At 32.5% G+C, this 23055-nt stretch overlaps 2 protein-coding genes across 2 annotated transcripts in view; one reads left to right on the top strand and one right to left on the bottom strand.

Moving 5' to 3' along the window:
* LOC107445659 (chitin deacetylase 7) overlaps positions 1 to 14827 on the top strand; it is a 33144-nt gene extending 18317 nt beyond the window's left edge. Inside the window, exons 2-5 of the mRNA XM_016060106.4 lie at positions 515 to 748; positions 6096 to 6432; positions 10033 to 10491; positions 12790 to 14827. Of these exons, the coding sequence (XP_015915592.1) occupies positions 515 to 748; positions 6096 to 6432; positions 10033 to 10491; positions 12790 to 13186 (1427 nt within the window). The 3' untranslated portion in view covers positions 13187 to 14827. The remainder of the gene's footprint in view (positions 1 to 514; positions 749 to 6095; positions 6433 to 10032; positions 10492 to 12789) is intronic.
* A 6930-nt stretch (positions 14828 to 21757) lies between these two features.
* Positions 21758 to 22585, bottom strand: LOC122271456 (uncharacterized). Its single transcript, XM_043052779.2, has one exon. The coding sequence runs from the start codon at positions 22583 to 22585 to the stop codon at positions 21758 to 21760; it is 828 nt and encodes a 275-aa protein (XP_042908713.2).
* Between the last annotated feature and the right edge of the window lie 470 nt (positions 22586 to 23055).

Raw genomic sequence — 23055 nt, forward strand, 5'->3', positions numbered from 1 at the left:
ATGCGATTGAGTTCCATCAAAAAAACCACTGAGGCAGATTTCTCCCAATACTTGATTTAGTAGTTCCCTTGTCTTCTGGATTGGGTTCAAAATTACAAGGCTACTGAGTTGAACATTAGTTGTCGTAAACCCAAATATTGGGAGGGCTGTTCAAAGATGATTATAAAATAAAATTTTAAAATTTTTTTTTCTATATTTAATTAAAATAACGGAGAAGACAATAAAACACTTTTACTAGAAAAAAATACAAACTGAAATAGTATTTTTTAAAAATTTATACAGTTAAAATAAAAACAAATCAATTATGAAACTTAAATGAAATTAAACTCCTTACAAAATCATTAAATTAAAGGAGAATTAAATAAAATGCGAAAAAACAAATTGTGCCATTTAGAATAATACAATTGTCGCCATGAGCAACTAAAATTAAATATTTTATATTTTTTCTCTAGACTCTAATCGTTTGCTTTTTATATTATTCAGTGTTTTAATTATGTTTAAACATTTTAATTAGGTGAAGGCAGTCGGAGTGGAAGAACACACAGAATAAAACGTCAAGATGACCCAGATTTTGAGTGCCCAAGACCAGATGGCCTGTTTGCAGATCCAACGACTTGCAGAAAGTTCTACACCTGTTCATCAAATTATCCTTTCTTGCAAAACTGTCCATCTTCCCTTTACTTTGATGATGTTAAAAAGTTTTGTACAAGGAAAACAAAGCAGCTGGTTTGTGGGCCAGTTGACACACGTGAGTAATAACATCAAAGATTAAGGACTTTGCTTAAGCGATTGTAATAAAAATGAACCATAATTTTCGATTTAGAAATTTCTGACAAAATTTAGATCTTGTTTGAAAGGTTTATCAATGAGGGAACTAAACTTATTTTATGGTACAGGCACAGCAGTACACCCATTCAGCGTTTCCCAAAAGGTGTTTCGCGGAACCCTGGGGTTCAATGAGAGGACTGCAGGGGTTCCGAGTGTTATAATTTTTTTAATCAGTCATGATTATATTGATATCTGTTCAGTGTTTCGCAGTGAACTTATTGCTACTCAAACAGGTCTTGAAAATATCAGGAGTAAAGCCACTTTTGGGAATGTCTGGATCTTCACGGACAGTCGTAGCTATATTCAGCACCTGAGCAATTGGGAGAGAGTACCGGACCGGGCTGGTGTCTCTATACTTCGTTTATTAAATGCCCTCTCAGCCTCCCATGACATCCATATTCCGTGAATACCCTCACACGTGGGTCTTTTTGGAAACGAACGTGCTGATCAGGTGGCAAAAGAAGGTACTTCTCTCTCAACCTCTCCAAACACGGCCCTCACTTACTCTGAATTATTTTCTATCCACAAAACTAAAGTTAATAAAGCTTGGCTTGTTCCACCGGATCACAATTGGTATCCCCGCAAGCGTCCCGGAGGAGCTCTTGACCTTCAGGGTACACGTGCCGACCAAACCACTGCCTGTAGATTTGTCAGTGGGCATATTAAAAGCCTCACTTTCAGTGGACAAATTAAACTTTTTCCAACTTGTGAAAAGTGCAACTCCAGCAAGGCTAGTCCTCACCATCTACTTGATTGCCTGGATTTCACCATGGAAGAGGTTCTTGTGAGACCTCTCCTTTTCCTCTATTCTTTGAAGACTCTCGGCCTCTTTTTTTTTAGTAACGGCAGGCACTGAACTTTCATTCTTCGCCTTAGAAGATGCCGGAAGTGTTGCTCATTTATCGTTACCCAGTGGGCACCTGTGAACCAAAGTCACGGAGGCGAGCAACATTACCCACGCCACACTGCCACAAATACCCGTTCATAGAGTGGGCCACATTCATACATTCACACATCAGAAGACAACACAGAGAGAGAGAAACATCCATGCTCAGAGCGGGATTCGAACCCGCAGCCATTGGCTTCGCAGTCAGGCAAGCTAACCACTCGGCCACCTGGCCGGCACTCACGGCCTCATGGATCTGGTATAGCTCTGTTATCCCAGCTGGGATTGGAAACATCAACAACATATTTATATCCAAAAATCCAATATTTATATCTAATATTTATTTAAATATATATATACATATATATATATATATATATATATATATATATATATATATATATATATATATATATATATATATATATATATATATATATATATATATATATATATATATATGGGTCATTCTCACAAAAACAGTCATTTTCATGTCCCCAGTATATTTTATGTTTGTTTTACAGCTTACGAAAAAAAAATATTCAGGGAAAGTGTCCTTCAGAATGCAAGCTATCAAAGGAATAAAAATAAAATTATCAATTTTTATTTTTTATTTATTTTAGGTAATTAAAATATACCAATATGTCATTCCCTCACTTGTCCCCACTGCTGATTTAAAAAAAGAAAATTTTTTTTTCTGAAGTAAAAAAAATAAATTTACAAATTCGTGTTTTTTATTTCAGAATATAGAAATATAGAATTCAGAAAATAAATTTTAAGTTTAATTTCTGATAAAAATATTACCACAGCACTATTTTAAACTTTGTCCCCAGCGTTTCGCGTCATTCCCTCACAACAATGTTTTTATCGTCTGCAAACTTCTTAGAATAAAAATATTTTAATAAAAACTTCAGAAGTTAACAACTGACATCATAGAACAAAATTCCAGTATGTTTCCATTTTCAACTTAAAGAAGCTTTGCTGTAAAATAAATTTTAATGAATCAAACCAGGTAAAATTTTTTACATTTGTCATTCCCTCATGTCGTTTTTTAAAATAAAATAAAATACAAATTCATCGAAAAAGTGGATAATTATATTTTGCTTTCTTGTATGAATATAATTGTATGTGATTGATTTCAGAAATCAATTAGGCCTAACTGTTATTTTGAAATTTTATTGAATTTGTCATTCCCTCACTATCATTCCCTCACTAATGTATAAAGTGAGGGAATGATTCAAGATGAGTATATTGTTAAATTTTGCTTTAGTTTGTTCTTGGTTTTTCTTTTTTTAATAAAAATAGAATTAAAAATTGCGGAATATATTGTATTAAGTCTAATTCTAAAGTCTAGCCCATTCTTAATTTAACTTTATTTAAAATATAATATTGATGAAGTTATCATATTCCTAAAAATATTTTTGAATGAAAAATTTTATTAACCTGATTAATTTCTATTAAAATTATATGTTATAACATATAAATTATATGCTATATAAATATATGTTACTTTTGTTGGAGAACTTACAGTTATAATTTTATAATTTGATGAATTTTATTTAAGTGCCAAATTTAAGTTTATTCGTGAATTCTACACAGCATGAAATAAGACAGCAGTTATAATGCAACTATGATCTTGAATTAATTAGTTTAGGCATTTTAATAAATACAGAATGACTGTTTTAAGAACAATCTAAGAAATATTAGAATCTATTTTCCAGATAGCTTAACTATGGATAGCTTAGCGAAAGAAGAAGCTCGTTTAAAGAAATAGGAATATGATCGAAAAAGAAGAGAACGAATGAAGTCAAATTCCTCTTTAATTTTAAAACAGAAAGAACGAATTAAATACCTGGAAAAAAAGGAAAGAGGACGAGTGAAACCTGCTTCACAAATGACTAGTCGTAACTTAAGAGTGAAAAGGAAACAATGGAAGAAAAACTCCAACAAAGTGGATTATGAGTACAAGTGAAGTAAAACATGTTCATATGCTAAGTGATGGGCCATCAGCCCAATATAGAAACAGAAAAATGTTTCATCTGATATCCCAACATATAAAACAGCTTACTCCTGGTATTCTAAACTTTACTTGGAACTATAATGAATCCGGACATGGAAAAGGAGCTCCCGACGGAATTGGAGCTGTTATGAAAAGAACAGCAGATCGGAGAGTGGCAGAAGGAAAAGATGTGCATAATTACGAAACACTTGTTTCTGTATTAAAAGAAAATTGCTCAGTAACTTTATTTGAAGTTTCAATTGAGGATATAAAAAAATGTGATAAATTAATTGAGGTAAAAATTAAACCATTCACTGGCACAATGAAAGTTCACCAAGTTGCATACAGTGCAAGGAATAACATATTGAATTTTCGCTCTCTTTCGTGTTTTGCATGTGATGCATCAATTTTGTGTGAACATTATAATTTGGGAACTTATAAAATAGGCAGGGTTCAAACAGAGATCAGAGGAAGAAATCCAAGGAGTATCCAAGGAGTCCAAAATTTAAAATCTTTGCGCAAAAAATAACCAGACAGTTTTTTTTTAAAATCAAAAAGCAGTAACTATAAAGAACTTTCAAAAATATATATTTTGCATAAGATATTTTTTTCTAGCCCTTTTGAAATAAAATTTTACTTTGTCAAACTTCATCAAGAAAAATAAGGTATCACTTTCACACATAAATACATTTTCCAGCTTCAAATATTTTAATAAATCTTGTTAAAGTACGTAGTACAGATGTTAAAGATTAACATAAAAACCTACCAATCTTATATTTTTAAATTTGAATACATAGAATCTAAGGCATTTTATACAAAGAGAAAAAAACAGTAAATCATTAATTAAGTTTGTTTGTAACATGTAAAATTAAAATACCGCAGAAGTAAAGATCTTACATTCAAAAAATGTAACAATTGATGTAATGACTCCCACAAATGCAGGAAAATAAAAATGGCCCTTTCCAAAAGACATACATAAATACACAAACACAGACATAAAAAAAAATTCTACCACCCATTCCATGTGACAATCGTGCCAGCCAATTTTATTTCCCAAACCTGTAAAAACTATTAAATATATAAAACTAAATTATAATAAATAATAGATATACTTAATATGTTATCATTTTCAAACTTGAGGTAGCTGTAACTGAGAGAAAAACATGTATTGAAATAAAATATCATTCCCTCACTATCAATGTCATTCCCTCACTTTTCAAATAGTGAAATTAATTAATTAATTTAAATATTAAGTATAATTTAAAGGATATATATTTTCTTTATGATGCCATTACATATTTCTATTAATAAAAAAAGTTTCAGAGCTTTTTATTCATTTTATTTTTTTGGGATTTTATGAACCGAAAAATGACAGTTTTTGTGAGAATGACCCATATATATATATATATATATATATATATATATATATATATATATATATATATATATATATATATATATATATATATATATATATATATATATATATATATATATATATATATATATATATATAATGCATCAAAAGAAACTCGATCATACAAAGTTTCGTAGTCCAAAATAATTGGGAACCTCTGCACTAAGCTATACAACAATACAGAAGTCCAATAACTAGTTCAATAAAAATCGTAATTTTAATACGGTTTTTTTTTCCTCCAGAACTTTTCTTAAAATATTTATTAACTCATATTTTCAATGTTGTCTGAACTTTTACAGCACGCTACAAAGTTGGTTCGAAACCTTTTCTTTTTGTTTAATCTTACTTTGTAGGGGAGATAAGGAGGCTAATGTAGGCAATATTTATAAATTTGACCAAAAGCTTATTAATCATTATTTCGAACTTTTATAGCATTTTTTTTATTTCAATTTTAATGTTCATTGGGTCGGTTGTTCAATAACGGTTATAAAATAAAACAAAAATTTCAATGTTTATCTTAATCAAATTTTTTGTAGTATATCTTAATATACCTTAGCATATAGACCTTTTCTTCATATAAGCAATGAAATAAAAGAATTTTTTTTTAAAAGTTTTACAAGTATATTTTTGATTTTTGTCACAGAAGGTTAAAATTATAATTTTAAAAGAGAAATAGATTTTAATTTAAATGCTTCGCTTTTAACATGTACCTAATTACATTTCAATAGCATAGTTTATCAACATTACTGTCGCGGAATGCCACCAGATGGCACTCTCCTAGTAATTCAATTACATATTTTTCTTTTGTCTGTCATTATGATTTTAAAGCTTAAGTTGAAGGGGAAAGATCAGCCTTTATAATACTGGCCTTCATCATATCATATTAAAGTTTGCTTTGTTTTCAAATTGTCTTATGTAAATTTAGTTTGAATCACCGATATATACTTAGTAATCTTTTATAATAGCGGATGCTACCGAGCCCCCACCTCCTGATCCATTAGCAGCAGGCGAATGTGATCCAGCTGCATGTGTGCTACCAGAGTGCTATTGCAGCTCCGATGGCACTCGAATTCCAGGCGGCCTCGAGCGTTCAGAGACACCGCAAATGATTCTGATGTCCTTTGATGGAGCAGTGAATGCTCTCAATTTCGACCCTTACAGTAAACTACTAAAGAAAAACAGAACAAACCCCAACGGATGTCCCATAAAAGGCACTTTCTTTGTTAGTCATGAATACACCAGTCACTTCCATTTGCAGAAATTTTATGCAGCTGGCCACGAAGTTGCAATACATTCCATCAGGTGAGTTTTGTTAAATTTTCTAAAATGTATGAATTATACATAATGGAATGATCATTTACTAAGTTTTTTTTTTTAAATATAAATATGGAGGAGAATTGTTCCATGACTCGATTAGATGAGGTTCTGTACGCCTTATGAAAGACCCAGTAAACGAAATACATAATTACATTGAAAATTTGTTGTTACTTATGCTACTTGCCAATCAGCAATACTGCGGGAAACCAAGCAAATTTTTAAGGCGGATGGTGTATGTCTTGTTTTTTCAGTGGCGCCATCTATGGCCAAGAATGCGACTACAGCCATACACACATCACAGCTTGTTTAACAATGAGGGCCAAATCATACTCCATTTATTCACCAAGAGATCGTAATTTTGACCTGAACTAGAGAACGATCAATCAGTACCCCAAAGGTATTGATTTTTTATAGGAACTTGGAGAGCCTTAATTGTGACCCTAATAGATTTATCGTGCACCAGTCACCATTTAATACGCAGGGATTCTTCAACCGGGTTCTCACGAACACGAGCCCAACGTCTTACAAACCAGGCTATCTGGGCTTCCATTGAAAAGTTTTTTTTATATTTCCAATTTCAGGCCAATTTAAAAGAACAAAAAGAATAAAATAACAAGAAAAACAAGGCAAAAAGAGATAAATAGAATAGAATGCACAGTGACATGCTTACCCCTACGGGCCCTTGCCTCCCATCAGCGTCCATACACAGTAGTGGAGATGAGCGCAGGACAGAAGGAAATGTGGGGCAGGTCCATGTCCTCCCCAAGACAACAGAGCTTGCATTTAGGACAGTCAAGAATGTTTATACTAAAAAAGTGTTTGGCCAGACAGTCATGGCCCGTTACAAGTCTAAAGAGAGCAACTGCCTTAAACCTAGGCTGATTTGGGATAGTTAAAATATGGTTGAACCAGGTTTTATGTATATTGCTTTTACGGAAATTCTCTGAGAGCATGTTCCGGAATTGCTTTAGGACCAGCAATTTAAATGAGTGCAGAGAGATGGAGCAACGAGATGCTTGGGCAATAGTTGTTACTTTAGTGGGCAAGAAATCAGCTTTTTCATTACCCCAAATCCCGCAATGTCCCGGGATCCACTGGAGGACGATTTGCTTGCCTTTCAGTGTCAGGTCTTTCAGACAAAAGTAATAGAATCATTTAAATCATTTACTCTATTTAAAAATGTTGCTGACAAATATTAAAAGAGATACAATTTAGGGAAAGAAAAATAGTGTTAAAGCATTTAAAATTCACCTGTTTGGAATAGTTTTTCTATTTATATTCTTTCTGTCAGACTACATGCAAATTAGAAACCATTTTTAATATAGATAACAAACTTTACACTATTAACGGTAGATGTTTTCGCGTAATAACGGAATAACACTTAGTTTGTTTAATTCCACAGTGTTTTAACGTGTTCTTTGTAACAGAGTACACAGGTGGTTACATTATATCTATCATTGAAGGGAAGTAATCTATAAATATATATTCGAAGTTAAATTTTCTTATTTTAGCTAGTTTAGCATTTAGTTTTATTATTTAGCATTTAGTTTTTAAAGGCTACAATTACTTTATTTTATTAAAAAATCTGTCGTGAAGAAATATTTTGTTTCTACAAAAATAATTGGGTGATAATGCTCATCTTGGGGCTGCCACTGATCTGTTTTATTGACATTAACTAGCAGCCTTATTCTATTGTGTCCATATTCTACAACTATCTAATCTCCTGATTTTCATGGGAGATTTTATTTTTTCTTTAAAAGTGGTAAACGTATGCCTTGATATTATTATCCTTGTTTATCGAAGTTGATTGTTGATTTACAAGGATTTTGCTTACTAATGCGTGTAAATTATTTAAATAAATAATAAATGCTCTAGCAGTATTCTTTAAAAATATTAACTATTTGCAAAGCTGTTGTTATTATTTTTTTTTTTACTTTATAACCGTCGTTGCACCGCTAACCAAAAATAGAATTTCCGGCTACCACTGTTCAACCCCGTAGCCTTGTAATTTTGAACCCAATCCGGAAGACTAGAGAACTCCTAGATCAAGCATTGGATAAATTTGCCTTCGTGGAGGACTTTTTGATGGAACTCAACCGCATTTGCGTTCTATGGTGTGGAAAACCACGAAAATTCCCCATGGTTTGCTTGACCACTAGGGGACTCTAACCCATAATCCGTGTACCGCTCACGATGTCTTACGTGAGCATTGCGGTCAATGCGAGCCAGAGGCGGAATTCATATCGGCATAACAATTGCTAACTAGCCATTGCTGAGATTCGAACCTGGGAAACGGCATTGGAAGGCGAACACTATCTCCTGTGCCCAATAATTTTTGCAAGATATTTTGTTCGGGCTCTCAGTGATTCCGGGCCCCACAAGACAGCTGTCCTTTCTCTCTCCCCTCCTTGAAAACGATCTTGACTACATCAAAATTTTTCAAAGAATTTGCAATTAAGCTTTGCAGTATGATAATCAGTGTTAAGATCACGATGTATGTTCTTATTTCGGGAAAAACCATCTGGCTCGTGTTATTTTTCGGAAAATTTCGATTTTTTCACCTTTTGAATTTTCCTAGAAATGGCGGGATCATTGCGGTGTAATGCAACGCTCAAGTCTTTTTTCCGTGTTAGAGTTTTGATGGAGAATTTACAGTTTATGACCGGGTGCCTATGTTTAATTGATGATTGATTTGATTGATTCTATTTGAACCTACTATTTATAGCCAGATCAAATTATTTTGCGCTTTTGACACTGAGGAAAGTTTGGTTAAAGAGAACAACTAGATTTTTTGGTAGGGTGGCGTTTCCTTTATGTTGAATAACTAAACACTGCGATTTTTGTTTATTAACTTTAACCTTCGAGTTTAGGCACCATTTCGCTATTTCATTCAGCTTTTCTTGGAATTCTTGTAGAGCAATGTTGGGAATTTCGGGTTTCATGTCGATTCTAGTGTTATCTGCATAAAACGCAGTGATGCTGCTTTCTCCACAGGAAGTGAATAAAATAGCTTTGTCTATTCACAGAAGTGAATAAAATGAATAATATGGGCCAATGAATACTTTCTTGAGGCAGACCTGGTGTTGTTTTCTTGACTGTTGATTTTATGTTTTTAAAATTAACTTGAGAGTTTCTGTAATGTAAGTAGTCCTGAAAGATGACAATTTTATACATGATGATAATTTATAATTTTATCACCTATTTTTTACAATATCGCAACAAATGAAAAAGGTGGTAGAAAAATTACAACATCATGTTTGAAATTTTGGATGAAATAAGGCATTTAAAATACCTGGACAAAATAATAAAACCTTATCTTTTTTCGCATTTCTTATATTTTTCTCACTTGGCTACTGTGGTTTTTCCTAGTTTTGTTTCTCAACTTTATTTTTTTAGTTTACGGTAGAAACTAAACGTTTTATACTTCAAATCACTTTTGCTTCATTTCTTTCACTCACGCCTAGCAAGTCTTGAAAGTGAGTGCCTATTTTTGCGAGCTTGAAACACGTCGATTGTTATATTCAATTTGCATATTTTTGAAGCGAATTTTTAATCATGCAACTTACTCTTTCATTTTTATTCCAGCAACCGATATCCTGAAGACTGGTGGACAACTGCCTCATATGAAGACTATGTCGAAGAAATGGTTGGACAACGTGAGATTTTACACTTGTTTGCCAACATTTCCAGAGATTCCTTACTGGGAATGAGAGCTCCGTTCTTACACCCAGGTGGAAACGACATGATGAGTATGGCATACGATTACGATTTTGTATATGACTCATCGATATCAGTTCCTATGGCACATACTCCAGTCTGGCCCTATACTCTGGACTACAAGATACCACATAGATGCATGCAAGGATCATGTCCTAAGCGATCTTTCCCTGGTCTGTGGGAAATACCTCTGAATACTCTTTTCAGTGAAGATGGAACAGGAGGTATGTGCACACTAGCTGATCAGTGTGTTTTTCAGGAAAACGATGATGAATCCGTGGAACAATTTTTAAAGGATAACTTCAAACGCCATTACAAAACCAACAGGTAATTATTACATTACCTTAATTATTTCTTGCAAATTTTACTTGACTAAAGATGCTTTGAAGTTTGTAAAAAAAGAATTTTTATCATCAAATTAATTTTAATCTCTTGTAAAGTTTGAGTAATTTAAAGAAAAATCATTTATTATTTCAATTCTATTGTAACTACAATATTGGATACAAAACAAGTTAATTTATTTTATTAAAAAAAAGACATTAAAATTTTTTAAGACAAGTTGGATACTTGACATATTTGATTTTGTAGACATTTTCATCAAATGTTCTTTATGTAAAACTATTAAACACATTTTTTTTCTTCAGATTTATGCAGCAAAAAAAATTTTTTTTTTTTAGATCAAGTCAAAATTAAAAATTTTCTTAACTTAGAAGAAAAAAATTCCTTTTACATTTGAGAAAACCTTTTTGTGAAATGAGTTAACTACGGCACTGGCTATTATATAGAGTTATACTACTTCCACACTAACCATTAAGACATAAATACTTTAAGTGGACCTTTCCATCGAAAATCAAAGATCATTTAAAAATCTTCGAAATAGGTTATTTTCGTAGATTATGACTGTCAAAATCTATTTGTGAAGACAGTCAACCAGAAAGCTATATATTTCCGTGAAAACATACTACGAATAGTACCTAATGAAATCAGCATATGTTCATTTGGCTTGAACTTAAAATTGACCTTAAAGTACAATAAATTGAAATTTCGTATTACTTTCAAGGTCATTAACCCATTTATGCCCAGGCACAAAAAAGCGGGCGATATATGAAAAACTACTATCTGAAAAAAAGTGGCTGGGTGGCGCAGTTGGTTTGTCGTCGGCCATCTGAGCCCAAGTCTGCGGGTTCGATCCCCGGCGCAGACACCGGATTTTCGGGATGCAGAAAATCCTCAGCGGTTGTTGTATGATTATGCGGCATGTAAAAGATCCCTGGAGTGCCTTATTGGCTCTTGGCATTTCCGGCAAAATTAAATTCCTAGTGCACTTTAGCATCCAAATAAGAGTCTCGGTGTTGCTATCTAGTGTGGCAGAAACTAGACTTCCAAATTAACAAGGCCAATGGTATCTGACCCATTGTGGTGGTCCTGAAAGAGTGGATACCACTTCTGGAGAACGCACTAGGTCTGCTCACGTGTGCGCACTTGTGCAGTTCCTTGGAAATAAAAAAAAACTATCTGAAAAAAGGGATAGCACATATTTGCTTTTACCAAATGGATATTTCTATCAGTTACCTACCACTTTTAAAAAGTAATGTAACTTCTTACGCAATTATAAACTATATTTTATTAATATATTGTGGTAGATACATTGTTTCTCAAAAATTAATCCTATCAATAAACCACTTGTGCTACCACTTTTTCCCTTTTTGAAAAAAATAACCTTTTTTTAAAAAAAGGATGCTAGGCACAAATAGGTTAAACGCCTTGCCAAAACTTGACAAGCATTAAAGTTGCAGGGAAAGGAGTATAGGAGAAGCAAAATCAATTCACAGATCTATAGTTACTGATTTAACTTTTGTATAATAAGGCCCCAAACAAAGAGGATCGTACCTTATTGAAAACAGAAGTTATGGGAAAGCTGTAAATTGTCTTTAAAATTTTTATACAGGCCCCATATGAATGTCTAAGTTTAACACTCTTCCGTGAGCCTTAGTCTCTATCTATAATTTACTAATTGAGAGCGACCGAGAGGAGCAAAACTTGTTTACTGCTATCTTAAGTAAGTGATATGATGTTCGTGAAGTAATTTTTACAATCGATACATTTAATGCTTAATTAGTCATTTAAAAGTTTAATTAAAAAGGAAGCAAATTTTGATTCATACATATTAATGCGTCTGACATTGTTATCCAGGCAAGTGAGGTATTGATCTAATGTATTCTGTACTTTCTTAAGCATTATGACAACACTAATTTTAAAACTAGAATCGTCTTATAGATTACGATAAAGTCACTCAATTCTGTTTTGGCTTCGTTATGAAAGGTGAAAATGATAAAATTTATTGATTGAGTAGGCATCAAATGAATGAGGATCATAAAAAAATGCTCATGCTTCTGTTGTGAACCGTCTTTGGGTAAGAAATTATTGAATCACTGTATGATTTATTTCATTTCATCAGTGTTAGTAAAGGATACATTATTTGGATATAATGATTTGTTATACAAATAGTGTATAAGATTTAATTCACCAATTTACCTAAAATAACTGTGGTCATTTTCAAATCCGATTTCAATAGATCTGATTTATAGAAAGCATCTAAAATGTTCTAAAATTCTTGTTTTTCAGAGCGCCATTGGGCCTTTACTTCCATGTCAATTGGTTCAACGATCGTAACAAGACAAATGTTCTACTGAACTTCATCGATGATATTCTAACCAAGAACAAGGATGTGTGGTTCGTGACCATGCAAGAACTTATTTCCTGGATGAGGGAGCCGACCAAACTCACTCAACTCAACTCGTTCAGACCTTGGGCATGCGAGAAAAGAGAAAACTCATGCAACATTCCCAAAAATTGCGAAACAACGTTGATCATGGAAGATGGCTTTCAGGAACAAAGGTACATGCAGACTTGCGTGAAATGCCCGAAGAAATATCCGTGGGTTGGCAACTTTGAAGGAGCTCAAGAGGGTCGCAAAATAATAGATCTGACAAGAGAGACTGATGAGGCCAGGAGGAGATGAATTTAATATTTTCAATTTCCTTTTTCTGTAAAACAGTGAAGACTTTGAAGTTTAAATTACTTTTACGTTGTTATTCGTTTATTGACTGGATTTACTGCTTTTGTAAATAATGGTGTTGTGAGTTATCATTTGAAGAGCTTGCCTGTGTTTTTAAAAGGTTATTACATACACATCTTGTGAAATATCAGGCCACATTCAAATCAGGCCACAAAAATTAGGAAATTTTGTTACCTGGCCAGTGGCTAGTAAAAGCATTTTTAGCAGTGGCCATTTTTAAAACATGCGGCCACTTTCTCAAAAATTGAAAATTCTGACCATTAAACTGTTGATGTTATTAGTGTAAAATATTTCTTTTGAAGCACTTTTCGAAATAGGGTTGAGTTTATTTTTAAGATGAAAAAGATTTCCTATCTTCCTTCGTGAAATAGGCTTATGTAAAAATTAAGTATTGTTTATAACGTTTTCAAGTAATAAAGTTTATTTTAATTTTTGATCCAAACCTGCAACATAAAATAGTGTTTATTATCAAACATAAAATTTAATTTTTACTAAATAATTCTCACTCTGTGATTATAATAGTGAAAAAGATGAAATATGGGACGAACACTAAACGTCCCGGAATGATTGCAGCATTACTGTGTAATAAATACAAGAAGTCGAAAGCACGTGTTATGGAGCACATGGGAGCATTTCCTGCTAAAAAGAGTGGCGACTGTGTGGCGATTAACAGAAAATTATTTAATCGCCACTTTTTATATTTAGTCGCCCTATATTACTGTTAATTTTGCTCTATAGCAAAATCCCTATGAAAAACAACAAATATGAAAACAATTATATTCTTTTTCTTAAAAGAAAATTTATAAATTAAGAGGGTCACTTTACGCAGTTATGTTCTTATTAAAAAACGTAATTTTTAAGGAGCATCTTCTAAAAATTGACAATACCCATTAGCTATATAATTTTCTAGCAACAAGACTGTTTATATGTAAATAAACACCTTTAATTAATTTAAGTGAGCATTTTTAAAAAAAATTAATTAAATTGTTTTAGAAAAATGTTTGTTTGGAACATTTTCCAAAAACAATTATTTTGTCACAAGACTGTTTTTATTCGAAGATTTCTGAAAAAAAGCATTACAATTGCATTCATAAAAAATTTAAATAAATATTTTGACAAAAATTCCAATTAAATTGATCTCAATAATGTAAGAAATGGATTTATCAAAATTCAAATTCATTGACTTTAGGACAGAGCGCTTTTTGTGTTATAGGTAAAGAAAAAAAAAAGCGCTATCAAAAAAGAACATGAAGCAATCTTAACGATTGACGTAATAAGTTTTTGTAAACTCTTAAAAATACTTCTTAATAAGTTAAAATAAAAATGAAAATTGTTTAAAAATGATCAGAATTTGAACCTTACATAGAAGTAACAAATTTAGTTCTAAAGGCGAGAAGTGACTTCCAAAAAGCGTTTACAACATTTGAAGTAACCCATGAAAGTTTTATTACAAAAAAGGGTACATGTAATATTCCATAATTACTGTAAAACATAGAATGAATAATTTTTCAGTAAAATAATTATTCATTTCTACATTGATAACATGTGTAACTTTTTTTGCAGAAAAATAAAATATTTTACTTATTTCTTTGATTTTTTTCAACACCGTTTGATTTGCATTAAGACATGACAATTCCAAACTAAAATTATCGACACGTTATTTAAAGAAAACAACTGATTACAATGATTTAAAGGAAATGGTATTTTAAAAAAAGAAATTTTTTATCCACAAGCCTGGTTTTTTTAATCTTTTATGAGAAGTAAAATTTTACAATTGCCCATAAATCACGCAGTACTTACTACAACTTCAAAATCACGTGTGAGAAGTTATAAGATTTCTATCATACTTTCAATGTAAAAGATATTTGCGACACAATTCAATCTAGTAAATAATGTCGAAATATAAAGCGGGAAAATAATTTTTTTCTACTACCTATAGACAAATTTTTAAGTACTCTCTTCTTAGTAAAAGGTATAAGCATAGATAAAAGGAGAGAAAAAACAGCCTATTTTACTATTATGTTACTTAACACTTGGGGTTTAAATATAGTTTAATGCTTTAGTGCAAATTTCAACTATTTTAAAGCTAGGAAATCTAAATAACTTATCTTGAACAAAGGTTTTGTTTAAAGCTGAAGTTAACAACTTCAGTTCAAAGTAAAGAAATAGAATTAATCGCTGACTTGCACATAAATTAACTTGTGTATTAAACTGTGGTATTTTCTAATATTAAAAATACATTATTTAATCCTGTTCTAATCTCGTAAAAATATTATTATTATTTTATGTTTTAATTCCTTTAAATTTATAACCTTGAACGCTTCTGAGAACAAAAAGAAACTGATAACCTGAAGAAAAAAAGAAAAAACAATTTCTCTCCCATTGAACAAATTTTGTGTGATTACTATTAGCTTTAATCCACAACCTGACCACCGCCTTTGTATCCTTTGAGTTAAAACGTGAATCGAATACATACACGCCCTAACTTCTAAATGTTAAAGTATATTTCATTTAAAAATTTGTAATTAGTGAAAGGTTCAATCAAATCCTTCGCAAACAATTTTTTTTTATTATGTTGAACCCTCTCCCTTGGACATTTCTCAGCAAAAATAAGCGAATGAAAAAGTCGCTAGCCTTACATTTCTTCAACTTACACTTATATCCTTAGCTAATTTTAGGATTCAATTTAAACAAAAGATTTTACTTTAAATTACACAAAAATTAAAAATTTGTTTTAATTTCTTTTACAATTTTTTTTAATCGAATATTTTTTCGGAATCTTTTGCGTATTTCTTCTGTGGTTAAAACTCTTGATTTCTTTAACTCCTGGAAAACATTTTTTTTAACTTTTTCTTCTCCCAAATTTGTAATAATTTTTACCTCCAATTTGAAAATTTTCCAAACGTAATTTTTTTTAATTAGTTAATTTCTTTAAATTAATTAATTTTTTAAAGTAATTAAGTTTTTTTAAATTATTGATTTTTTTAAGTATTTAAAAAAAAATACTGAAAATAAGGGGATTTTAGTGTCTTACGTAAGCGTAGCTCATAACGCCCCCCCCCCCTCATTTTGCAACATAAGTGAATTACAAATCCCTCTTTTCCCCTTGAAAACTTACGTAATATCTGAATGATTCTAAAATTCGTATGGTTAGCCAATTATAAGTAAATTTATATTTTCTAAAATCTTACAAAATATCTAGCTATTAGTGGAATCTATATATATATTTCTCTTACACGGCGATAAAAAAAAGCCTCATTACAACTCCCCGAATGGCAACGCTAGAAAATAGACCAATGATTACCGCTAAAAATGTCACATGCCAAATCTAGCTAAGATGGCTCAACATATAGCGCTTTTAAAAACGGAAACTGAAATAACCAGGGAGAGCATAAGCTAGGCAGAAGTCTTTGTCGATAGATCTCTATTTTGGTTTTTTGTCGAAAGCGTTTTTTTTTCACGAATTTCTGTATTACGAATTTATTTGACAATTTTTGATTTATATCACGAATTTATTTGTTTTACTAGAATTTATTTGTTTATGCAGGTTTTTCCATTGCAATTCACTTATTTAAATTTTTAATAGACTTAATTATAGCCGAAATTTTAATCTTTTTAAAGAGATATCAGTTTTAGAAATTTTATCTTAAGATTTTACACTATAGCACATTTCTAATATATTTAACGAATTACATGTCATTTATTTGAATTCAAATTTATTTTAAGGACTCAGTACTTACTAAAAAGATGTAATTTTTTTTAGAAAAAAAGTTGTTATATGGATTTGAATGATTGTTTTGAATTCTTAGAATTTTGTGCATTTGCAATGTACCTAAGTTAGTAGCGAGCGAAGCGAGCTTGGTTTGCGGAGCAAACCATATAACATTGCGTAGCAATTTTCGGGGGTTGGCGAGCGTTAGCGAGCAGGGGGCGCAGCCCACTAGTATAATTAATTTTTGTTCTAACTAAACTTGGAAAAATGATCTTTTCGCAACGGAAAAAAAGTTAATTTCATTGCTTTATTATCGTCTGCGTCAAATTAAATAATTACCTCTTACAGTTTTTACAATTCGCGATCGCAACGAACTATAGGGGGCGTTGTTGTATGAGACTAATACCTGCGATTTCTATATGAACAGTCATTCAGTTACTCTAGAGACGTCGTTAATGTAGCACGTAGCATTGCAATGTTCCTTCTTTATTGTGGCTAATTAAATTTAAAAAAGAAAAATGCTTGATATTCTTTCTCATGCAAACGAAAACAAAATGGTATCTCTTTTTATTAGAGAAGGAATATCCAAAACACATCGGAAAAATATTTGTACATTAACAGAAAAAAATATGTATATTCTTATAAGAGTTAAAACCTAACCTAATGCCCGAGAAATAGTATTACTAAATTTAATGATATAACATGAAAGGCCCATTTAAACTTTACATTCTATAGTTTTAAGAATCATATTACTTCAAAAATTAAAATGAACAGAAAGAACAAATAAGCCTCAGAATTTTATGAAATTTAATTTTGTAAAAAAAGTTTTTTGACAACAATTTTTGTCAAAAAATTTCAAGTTTCAATAAAAATCATTATTTAGAAACTAAGAAACGTAAAATAAAGAATGCTGACGAAACAAAACAAAAAAACAATTCTTTTTTTGTCGCCATTTTTAGTGCTACGAAAATTCGTCTTTGGGATTTGCCAAAAACAAAACAAGATGCAATTTTATTTTTTCAGGGGGGAAATATTTTACCGAAAAAACGAAAATGTACCAATTCCCACAACATGAAACTTTATCTTGGTAAACGAACGTTGTGGAAATGTTATTTCATTTGGAATCTTATTTATCAGAGTTCATATGGCGATATGATTGTTTTGAATCTATGCTAAACTCTATATCAGCTCATTTTCCACCGAAATCCGATTGACTATTTTGATTTTAAATAAAGTGTTTTATTTTATGAATTGCCGCAAAAATTTTAAGTGTAGATTAAACCGCACTTAAAAACCGCCACATCTGGAGCGGCGGTGGCGTTAATACGTAAGTGAAGCGTAATCAATGGTTTGAAGAATAAACACTTTAAATAATTAATATTTACATTTATTTACAATTTATACATAATTCGTTTAGTTTAAATGCGGCATCAAATATTTAAGATGCGAATAAGAAAACATATAATAATAGAACAACATTAAAAAGCAATTCTAAAAAGTAGGAATTAAAGTTGTAGTTAAAACAAACTTAAAGTTATTAAATAATTATAAAAACAATTAATGCAGAATATGATGTGTGATGTCACGTCGCTTCATTACTCCCCTTCCAGTGAGAACCTCATTCGAACGAATCGAGAAATTTAGATGGAACTTTAATAGGTCTCCCAACACGTGATGTCTTGTTAAAAAAAGACTTCTTAGGCGGTTCGTTCGAAAATGAAACTCTTTTCTTCTTGATATTTGAAGCAGCAATTTTTGGAACGACTGAAGGTGTGTCGACTGTAGGCATTGAACTGAAGGAAGAGGCGTTGTTCTTCAAGTCTGCAGACTGTTCTATGAAGCATGGTTTTAAACGATTAATAGAGATATTTCGAGATTTTTCCTTTATTGATAGTGTGTAGTAATCTTTGTTTCTGGAAAGTACTTTAAAAGGTCCTTCATATGGGGTTACGAAGTGGTGGACGAACGGCGTCAGTTCGTACGAATACATGAGAAGTAGTGTTAAGATCTTTCGTCACAAAAATGGGAGATTTTCCATGTCGTGAAGGTGGAGCAGGCCTAACTTGAGAGAAATATTTTCTTAGTTGACCAGCGAAAGTAGAAATGTCAGTAGATGCTTGTGTTTCATGAAGAAAATCACTAGGTAATCTTATATTTGAGCCATAAACCAATTCCGATGGAGTCGTTTGGAATTCTTCTCTGAAAGTGGAGCGTAGCCCCAGTAGTACAGTAGGTAGAACCTTCGTCCACTGAGGATTATTTTGGCACATGATGCTATTTTTCAGAGTTCGATGCCATCGCTCTATAAACCCATTGCAAGCAGGATTGTAAGATGTGGTTCGCCTTCGCTTGATTCCCAAGAGATGGGCAAGTTCGGTGAAAAGAGATGACTCGAACTGACTTCCTTGATCTGTAATTATTATTGACGGTGTTCCAAAGCGAGAAATCCAACCACTATAAATTGCTTCTGCAACGGTGTTAGCTTTAATATCAGGCACCGGTAAGGCTTCTGGCCAGCGAGTAAACCTGTCTATTAGGGTTACACAATATCTTTGTCCTTCGGAAGTTATCAAAGGTCCAATTATGTCCAGATGAATTTCGTCAAATCTTTTTGAGGTTGGTACATACTCCCCAACTGGTTTATGCACATGTCTCTGTATCTTCGATCTTTGACAAGATAGACAGTTTTTAGTGAATTCTTTGACATCTTTGTTCATTGAAGGCCATACAAACTTTTTCGTCACTAGATGTGCTGTAGCTCGAGCCCCTGGATGACATAGATTGTGGATTGACGAAAATATTACTTTTCGAAATGCCTTTGTCACATAAGGTCGTGGTTTTCCTGTGGAAATGTCACAATATATTTCTTTATCGGTTCCAAAAACAGGTAATTTTTCAAACTTTAGATTAGTATTTGATTTTATGAGATTTTTGAGCTCTTCATCAGTTTCTTGCTCCTTGGCTAGTGCACTAAAATCAATCGTTTCCGGAAGGACAACTTCTTCAACTCTTGATAGTGCGTCAGATACTTCATTATCTACACCAGAAATGTGCTGTATATCTGTTGTAAATTGGCTGATAAAATCTAGATGCCTCATTTGTCGCGGTGATCCTTTATCACCTTTCTGCAGAAATGCGTAAATTAGAGGACGGTGGTCAGTGTAAATGGTAAAATTATGTCCTTCTAAGAAATACTTGAAATGTTTTACAGCAGAATAGGCTGCTAGTAGCTCTCTGTCATAGGTGCTATAGCGTGTTTGAGGGTCTGTCAACTTCTTGGAGAAAAAACTCAGTGGTTCCCAGACACCTGAAATATTTTGTTGTACTACACCACCAATCGCATGATCAGATGCATCGACCATTAAAGCCAATTTCGCTTTTTGATCTGGATGTGCCAATAATGTGGCAGAGCATAGTTCTTTCTTACTATTTTCGAAGGCTTGAATAGTTTCTTCCGTCCAATTTATTATTGATTTATCATTTTTCTTCTTTCCTTTAAGAAAACTGTTAAGTGTCGCCAATTTCTCAGCAGCATTCGGTATAAATCGATGGTAAAAATTTATAACACCAAGGTAACGACGCAGTTCTTTGATATTATTTGGCCTTTTATATTCAGCAATAATTTTTATCCGGTCATCAGTTGGTTTGAGGCCTTTTTCTGAAATATGATGTCCCAAAAAATTAATGTTTGATTTCAAAAAGACGCATTTTTCTAAATTGATGACCAAACCAGCTTCTTGAAATCGATGAAACACTTGTCTTAGATGTGAAAGATGTTCGTCTTCGGTTCTGGAAGCCACAAGTACATCATCAAGGTAGGCAAAGCAGAAATCTAATCCGCGTATGGATGAATCTTTGGAAGGTTTGTGCGGCATTACGTAACCCGAAACTCATTCTTATGAATTCAAAAGATCCAAATGGGGTACAGATTGCTGTTTTCTCAACATCATTAGGTTCGACCGGTATCTGGTGATAAGCTCTGACTAAGTCCACTGTCGAAAATATTTTACAACCATGTAATTGGTTGTTGAAATCTTGAATATGTGGCAATGTATATCGATCAGGTATAGTGACAGCATTTAAATTTCGGTAATCACCGCATGGTCGGTAGCTTCCATTTTTCTTTGGTACCATGTGTAAAGGACTGGCCCAAGCGCTCTTTGATGGCTGACAGATTCCTTGCTCAATCATGTACTCGAATTCTTTTCGTGCAATTTTTAATCTATCGGGTGCCAAACGTCTAGGTTTTGAAAAAACTGGTGGACCAGTTGTTATAATATGATGGGTGACGTCATGTTTGATCTCTTTGACTGTCGAGTGTTCTACAGTTATATCTTTGAATTCATTCAACAGTAGGTAAATTCTAGGATCAGTAGTTTTAGACGACATAGTAGTCAAATTAGTTGACGGAACATGGACAAGTCGACCAAAGGATTTTAAAGATGTAGTAGGATCTATTAATTTTCTTTTTTTAATATCAACTAAAAGACCGTATTCTTTCAGAAAATCAGCACCTATTATTGCTTTCGAAACATCGGCAACAATAAAGGTCCAACAAAACTTTCTTCTTAAGCCCAGATCAAGGAAAAGTCGCTGTGTTCCAAATGTGTGCACTTGCGAAGCGTTAGCAGCATACAAGTAAAATTTTGAATCAGGAGTTTTTTTCTGTTTTGAAGAAAGGGGTAAAACAGATACATCAGCTCCAGTATCGATAAGAAAATTTCGTTTACTAGAGTGATCATAAATAAAAAGGCGACTTGAATTCTGGCTACCATCGTCTTGCGCCGCCAACGATGGCCTAATCAGTTTTCCGATTTTTCGAAATCAGCAACAAATGAACAGGGTTTAGTGCATCTGGTTGACTTTTTACCAAAACGACGATGGTACCAACAAATACCTTCTCTAGATTTTGTTCGGTTCCTAGAATTGGAACTTTGGCGATTAAAATAGTTCCGATTTCTAGAGGTACTGCGTGATCTTCGCAACTCGCTAACTTCTTTAGAAAGTTCATTAATTTTGTCTAATATTGTTGATAAATTCAGATTTTCTGATGTAGTCGCTTCTGGATTTCTATTGGCAGAAAATTCGCCAACGCCCTGGTATCTGCAGCAAGTTTCTAAAATTTTATCGCCCATTTCAGCCAGTTTATCAAGAGCTTCAGTGCTGACAGCTGAAATGGCTTGAACTTGCTGGGGCAATTGTTGTAACCAAAGTGGTTTTAAGACATTGTCATTTACTTTACCCATCGCCAAATTTCGCATTTCGCGTAGCAATTGACTAGGGCGCTTATCGCCAAGGTCTAGTTCGGAGAAGAGCTTTTTTAGTTGAACACTTTCGGAATCACTCAAACGAGCAATAAGTGCTTCCTCTAATGCGGTATATTGATTTTCTTCGGGAGGTGATAAAACTATATCACTTACCGTATTCAAAATTTTCTGTTCCAAGGCAGCAACGGTGATGTTGTACTTTGTAATTTCAGCCGAAACATTACTATTCTTAAATTGAGCTTCAATATGCGCAAACCATAATTTCGGAGTTTCATTCCAAAAAGGAGGAGGTTTTACTGAGACGCCTTCAATATATTTAGAAGTACTTGGATTATCGAGCTCTGTATCTCCAGTAATAGGCATAGCTTTTTCAAAGGTTGCGATTGAGTTATCAAAATCACGTCCGAAAGTCACCAGTGAAGCGTAATGAATGGTTTGAAGAATAAACACTTTAAATAATTAATATTTACATTTATTTACAATTTATACATAATTCGTTTAGTTTAAATGCGGCATCAAATATTTAAGATGCGAATAAGAAAACATATAATAATAGAACAACATTAAAAAGCAATTCTAAAAAGTAGGAATTAAAGTTGTAGTTAAAACAAACTTAAAGTTATTAAATAATTATAAAAACAATTAATGCAGAATATGATGTGTGATGTCACGTCGCTTCATTAGTACCGAATTTTTATTCCACACTTTTCTGAATCATATTACTTCAAACATTGGAATATACAAGAAGTATACATAAACACATAATGTTATACCATTTAATTTTTCAAAAAAAGTATTTTGAGAACAATTTTTATCGAAAAATTATAAACTAA

Source organism: Parasteatoda tepidariorum, chromosome 4 (assembly GCF_982258835.1).
Source record: "Parasteatoda tepidariorum strain Cologne lab strain chromosome 4, Ptep-v5.0, whole genome shotgun sequence".
NCBI lineage: Eukaryota > Metazoa > Arthropoda > Arachnida > Araneae > Theridiidae > Parasteatoda > Parasteatoda tepidariorum.

Excerpts from the sequence above, each read along its gene's own strand:
- LOC122271456 (XM_043052779.2), bottom strand. The coding sequence starts at position 22,585 with ATGCCTATTACTGGAGATACAGAGCTCGATAATCCAAGTACTTCTAAA.